Source organism: Sciurus carolinensis, chromosome 10 (genome assembly GCF_902686445.1).
Source record: "Sciurus carolinensis chromosome 10, mSciCar1.2, whole genome shotgun sequence".
NCBI classification, from domain to species: Eukaryota; Metazoa; Chordata; class Mammalia; order Rodentia; family Sciuridae; genus Sciurus; species Sciurus carolinensis.
In genome coordinates, this window is record NC_062222.1 from 78,835,781 (window position 1) to 78,842,325 (window position 6,545).

The 6,545-nt window shown below is 56.4% G+C and overlaps 1 protein-coding gene and 1 pseudogene across 1 annotated transcript; one reads left to right on the top strand and one right to left on the bottom strand.

Annotated features, from left to right (window-relative positions):
• The first annotated feature begins 1,027 nt into the window (after nt 1-1,027).
• LOC124994245 (sperm motility kinase 2B-like) lies at nt 1,028-2,578 on the top strand. Its single transcript, XM_047566021.1, has one exon. It carries the CDS (start codon nt 1,028-1,030, stop codon nt 2,576-2,578), a length of 1,551 nt encoding a protein of 516 aa, XP_047421977.1.
• Nucleotides 2,579-3,520: 942 nt separating this feature from the next.
• Nucleotides 3,521-4,043, bottom strand: LOC124994016 (UPF0687 protein C20orf27 homolog; annotated as a pseudogene).
• Between the last annotated feature and the right edge of the window lie 2,502 nt (nt 4,044-6,545).

Consider the following 6,545-nt stretch of genomic DNA (forward strand, 5'->3'; position numbering starts at 1 on the left):
CAGTCTCCAGAACCCTGGGAATTTGACTTGTATTGCCAATCAATGACACAGCCCAAGGTTCTTGGTTACAGCATCAGGAAGGGATCCAGGTATCTGGGAAGGCCTCCATTTCCTCCCCATACAGGAAGAACATGGTTGCTGGTTCTAGGATTCTCTGCCTGGGTATTTTATCCTTTTTTACTTTGAGCCTCTGAGCCACTGCTTTTGGCGAGCCAGGGTTTCTAGAGTGAAACCCGGTGGGAACCTTTGTGGGGAGAGGCTGATGAACGTTCCCTCCCTCTCAACAGGTGTTAATGCCCAGCTCTAGAGCATCTGAGGGGACAGAGCACTGTGGGGTAGCATCACCACGCGGGCAAAGCGCCTCCATGCCTTGGATGCCAAGCCTTGTGAGTCAGAAGAAGTAGGAATTGAATGAACACTTTGCGTGTAGAGATGAGGCGGCCCGTAAGAGCCCCAAGTGACTAGGGATTCTCATCAGACTCCAGGTGAAAAGACCACTGGAGGACACCACAGGTTTTAATCTCTAAATGTTGAACTAGCATTCTCCATAATCCCCCGAAAGGAAATCGCTTCTGGGGTCCTTTCTTATTCTTATTATGACAGTGGCAAAGATCCTGGAGGCCCCAAAGTGAGAAGGCCATTGGGGGCTGTGCCCATGTGTGACTGGGTCACCCCCTGCTCTGACCTCACAAGCAGCCACTGTGATGCGCCTTCCCACCGCGGCCATATAAGCAGGTGGCTGGGCTGGGCTCTTCGTCCATAAGTACAGGAAGCTCTTGGTGGTGACCTGTCGGACTCCCAGATAGTTAGTGCGTTTGGTGGTTGGTGGCTGGTGGTTGGTGGTTGGTGGTTGGTGGTTGGTGGCTGGTGGTTGGTGGTTGGGGATTTTGGGGTGTTGGTTTTTTGATTTGGGCTTTGGTTTGTTTGTTTGTTTTGTCTTTTGTCTTTTGTTGTTGGTTTTGGTGTTTCGTTTGGGTTTGTTATATTTTTTTTAGCTAGCGTCCTTCTTCAGTGTTCCGGTTTTAGGATGCTTGGCAGTCAGAGTAGACAGCATAGAGTAGAGCGGCAGGGGCCCAGCTCCTGCTACGAGGCGGCCCTCACGGACCACTACCAGGTGGTGAGGAAGCTCGGGCGGGGGGGCTTGAGCCAGGTGGTCCTGGCCCGCCATCTCCTCACCGGGGCAGAGGTGGCGGTGAAAGTCGTGGCCAAGACCAAGGCGCTCCAGCAGGTCCTGTGCGAACCGCGGAGGTTGATGGCCCTGGAACACCCCAACGTGATCCAGCTCTTCCAGGTCATCGAGACCCCGCGCAACATGTACATGGTGATGGAGCGCGCAGGTGGGGGCGACCTGACCCGTTGCATCTTGAGGTCCCGTGGCCTGAGGGAGGGGAAGGCCCGCAGGCTGTTCGGGCAGGCCGTGTGCGCCGTGCGCCACTGCCACGACAGGGGCATCGCGCACCTGGACCTGAAGCCCGAAAACCTGGTGCTGGACGCCCGGGGCTGCAGCTTGAAGCTCATCGACTTTGGCCTGAGCCTCACCTTCACGCCGGGGCAGAGGCTCAGCACCTCCTGGGGCACGCTCCCGTACTGGGCCCCCGAGCTGGTGCGGGGGCAGGACTTCGAGGGGCCCCCGGCGGACGTCTGGAGCCTGGGAGTCGTGCTCTTTGAACTGCTCACGGGGAGGCAACCCTTCCGGGCGTGCACCGAGGAGGGCTTGCGGAAGAAGATCCTGCGGGGCCGCTACACCCTCCCCAGGCGCCTGTCCCCCGAGGCCCGCAGCCTCATCCAGCTCATGCTGACGCTGGACCCGGCCCAGAGGCCCACCCTGGAGCAGGTAATGGGCCACCCGTGGCTGAACCAGGGCCAGCAGCCTCCACCCAGTCCTGGCAGCCAGCCGCTCCCCAAACGCCCCGACCCCGCCATCCTGACCCTCATGCTGGACATGGGCTTCGACCCCTACGAAGCCTGGGTGTCCCTGGACAAGCGGAAGTTGGATGAGGCTGCAGCTACCTACCGCCTCCTCCAGCACCAGGGACTGCAGGGCGCAGGCCGTGAGCTCCAGGCCAGGCCTGTGGGCCGTCAAGTGGTCGCGCCTCTCCCGGCGCCCACAGATGCCCCCGGAGCTTGTGCCAACAAGTGTGCCAGCCAGCCTGCCCTTCCCATGCCCGGCGAGCAGCAGCAGCCCGCAGAGGCCAAGTCGGAGGGCCAGAAGGGCGCTGCCGGTGCCAGCGGGCCCACTGTCCCTCTGAGCTTCTTCCGTGTGCACTCAGCCCCGCCCAGCCCAGCCTGCTGGCGAGGCCCTGTGCCCTGCAGGCCCAAGCACCGCAGGCCCGGCCTCAGCAGGCGGGTGGCAGAAGGCCCCAGCTCGTCCTCCCAGGGTTCCTCTTCAGGCCGGTCCTCGGACAGCCGCCGGGGCTGGAGGCGGGTCACTGGGAGGATGGCCACCTTCCTTCGAAAACTCTGCTGCTGTGTGCCCTGCTTTTGCTGGCCCGCCTCCCCAAGGAGAGTGGCACCCATGCAAGGAGGCCACGGACGCCCCAGGGCCCCACACAGAGTGGCTCCAGGGAACGTGCCCTGATGGGACAGGCAGACCAACAGACAGCAAGAGGTCCCCGAGCTCCGAGCATCCTGACCTGGTGGAGTGGGCACCCGCCCGGAGTGAACTCCAAGCGCTTCAGCCATGATGTGAGTCAACTGGCCCCGGCTCCCCTCCCAGCCACCCCTCCGCGGACTCCAGTCTGCATCCTCCATGACTCTGCCCCCACCTACAGACATCAGAGACTCTGTCCCCTTGGACACTTCCCCCTGCCCTGCCCTGCCCTGGCCTTTCTCCTGTGCATCTGGGAAGGCAGAGAAGGTTCCTGAGAATTTTCTCCTCCTCACCAATTGTATAATAAAATTGATGTTCCAAAGATTGTTTTCTTTTGCTTTGTTTTAAAAACGCACGTTACAAAATAGAGAATTTTTTTTCCATGAAATTTTTATTTCTTATGGGTTCTATCCCAACCAGTCATTTAAAAACCAAGTAACACAGACCCGAGGGGCAGGGGCTGGGAAATGCGCCTCACTCCTTCTCACAAGCGTAGCAGTTGGGAAGAGGGAGAGGTGGGAGCAGTGGCTGAGGCAGAGAGGCAGCAGCAGCAGCAGCAGCAGTAGTAATGGGGCACTGGGTCACAGAGCCACTCAGTCCTCTCCCAGACCCTGACTGGAACCCATATGACTTGGGATGGAGAGTGGATAGAACCCACCCCAGGCTCTCCCCTTCCCCTCCTTGGATAGCCTCCTTGGGGGCTCAACTCATTTCTTCTGGCAGGAGACTGGGGCACACGAAGAGGAGGAAGTGGGAGAGAAGAACACAGGAGAGGCGGGTGGTGGCATAATGAAGGCAGAGGTGAGAGGCGTGGGTGAAGCCCCAGCACCATCCATTCACCCACCCTGGGGGAAGGACGAGGAAGCCACATCATCACGCAGGTGGGGTTTAAGGCTGAGGGGCCCCAAGGCAGCTTGGCCAGGTGCGGGCTCAATCGAAGCGTTGACAGTCGCTGTGCTCAGAGTCATACTCCAGCTCTGCACCCACGCATTGACACCATCCAGGAGATGGGCGTGCCATGGTGCCTGTCCATGACATGTGCCTATACCATCACGCGTACACAGGCGTCTGTCCCACCCTTGCAGGCTAGTAGCATCTCCTGTTTGAGGACGCCTTCCTCGTGTGCTGAGTACTCGCACTTGATGCTGTAACCTTCAGGGATGGGCATGACACTGAGGAGCTTGAGGTGAAGGCTGGGAACAGGTGCCTCATGGATGTCCTTGCTCAGCCTGCACACAGGGGGCAGAGTGAAGGTGATCTCATACCTGTGCAGCATCTTCAGGAAGCCAACCTTGACCAGAAAACTGCTGCCACCCTCCTGGGTGACCATGACCACTGAATCATGTAGCTTCTCATCAAAGTGAATGTGGCTCTGGGAGCCTTCAGCATCATGGCCGGCTGCAAAGCGGATACTCTGGTCTCTGGGCTTATTGCCCTTGTTGGCCGCAGCCATGGACGCCCTCCCTGCCACCAGGTAAAACACACACTCAGGGCTCAACTCAGAGAAATTTTTAAAAGGAAAAAAAAATCAAACACAACAACAACAGAGAGAGGCCTCAGGGAAAAGGCAGGAGCCCAGCAGCCATCCAGGCCAGGGCAGTACCACTGGGTTTCCCAGCAATGTTCAGCATAGAGAGAGACTTGGGCACCTCGAGCCAGGGTAGATGGAGCCTCTCTCCCCTTGTCCTTAGTGTAGACAGATTCTCTCCTTGAGCCACTGTAGACCTGATTCCACTACTTTGGCCAGAGAGAATCCCTTTCCCATTCTGCGGGTCCTCCCTGAAGTTTGTGGTTTGGGGTGGGGGCCAGGGGGTGCTGGTGTTAGAGAAGACACATCTGGAAAGGCATTGGAGACTCCAGAGTGTTCTGTGGCATCACCTCCATAATCCCGTGGGCAGGGAGGCACGAGGCTGGCCAGTGGGCAGGGGAGGACCTGCCTGCAGCAGGGACTGGGGGGCTTCACCACATGCCCCACAGCCTCTGAAACCCAAATCTCCTCCTGGTCACTGCTGAAGGTCATGGAGGGTGAGTACGTGGGCTTTGGGCGCTGGAGAGCTTAAATCTCTCAGGCTTGCTACTTAGCAGAAAGCCACGTGAATATCAAGGAGATAAAGCTCCTAATATGAAGAGCTCCAACAAGATCTTCAGGTGTAGATGCTATCTGTGGAGAATTCTACCACACTTGTGAAGAAGAATTAGCACCAGTTGTACACAAACATTTCCAGGAAGCAGAAGCACAGGGAAGCGTCCCCAGTGTGTTTCGTGGAGCTGGAACTACCCCACCATCAAACCAGAAAAGACATTGCCAGAATAAAACCGTCAGAGAAACCCTAAATGGACAGACCAAAGTCCATCCTGAATATGGACACAAATAGCCCTCTACAAGGCACTTTATTGAAAAGCCAGGAAAGACACATGATGGTATGGATTCGCGTAGGGTAATTATGTGTCAAAACTCAACACCTGTAGAAAAAAAGCTCTGAGACAGGTAGGACCAGGGAGTGTTTGGGAGAAAATTCTATCCCCCAAAGACACATATAGGCTCAAACCTCCCGAGCAAAGAATTAAGGTCTCTCTGGTCAGAAATGGCATGGTTGGGATGTGATTACCACAGACGGGGTCCTGAGGGACCAGAGTAGGCTCAGGGTTCAGCGTGGCTTCCTCCATATGAGGAGACCTGGGCAAATTTGGTTCAGTGCCACTTCGGTTGTTATAGGACTACCTTCTCTCCTGCTGGGTTATTGTTTGCAGTGAAACAGTTGAACTCCCTTGCCCCTCACGTTGGGTATGTCCTACAGGCATTCCTTCGTGCTTCCCATGGGGGTTCCATTTCCCACGATACAGGAACAGAACCCTGAAGGGAATCGGTGGCAGGGAGGCTTCCCGAGTGTAGACAATGCTGCTGCCTTGCCTCTCCAGCCCCACCCCCTCGGTCAGTGATGTCACAATGTTAATGTGGACACACCGTGTTGGATACCATAGAATAAAGTTGGGCTTTTCTGCCACACCAGTCTCCTACATCTTGTAGAAAACAAAAGTGGCACTGGCTTTTATCATTGTCAAGGGTTTGCTTTGCCAGAGGATTTTCTGTCTCATTGCACCTGAGGACATGATCCAATGTCCTTCAGGTCAACCTGAAGGGCTCCCCTCACACAGGCACATCCAGTGGGGACCAACTCCACAGGGCACGGTCAGGCCAGGAGACTCCGACCACAGGGATGGGAGGTGACTTTAAGAGTACTTCTCCAGCATGCCCAAGGACATGGTTCGCTCCCAGCAACACACACACACACACACACACACACACACACACAGCACAAACACACATGAGTCTATTCGTCACGCTGGGAACAATGGCCTATGCCTGTGCGTTCACTAACTTTATCATCGCCATGACCCAGACTCTGAACAGGAGAGTCTTAGAGGGGAAATGTTCACTTGGGAGTCAAGGTTTCAGTGGTCTCAGCCCATTGATTGCTGACCTCTATTGCTGAGGGCCCAAGTAGAGGCAGCTCGTCATGGGGGAGGGGCCCAGGGGAGGAAAGCTTCTCTCCTCAGGGCAGCGAAGAGGCAGAGACAGAGGCAGAGAGAGGGGAAGGTCGGGGACATGACCCCAGTGAATCTTGGCCCAAAATAACCGGCCGTGTCCCACCAGCAAGAGCAACCAGCGAGTCAGTCCATTCTTCCTAGACTGGGCTGAAGGTATTGGCTCTCCCCAGCCAATCACTTCACCTATAAACATCCCTGCACTAGCTCGGCAGCCTGTGTGTGTGTTTCGGGAATGGGGGAGGGGGGCACCTCACACTCAAAGCATCATGGGCTATAATCTTCTCTGCTCTGACTCCAAGGCAGGAGGATCACACATGCAAGCCCGACCTGAGCACCTGAGGGAGAGCTTGTCTCAAAGCAAATAATAAGGAGCCTACTTGCTGGCATCAACTTTCTTAAGAAGACT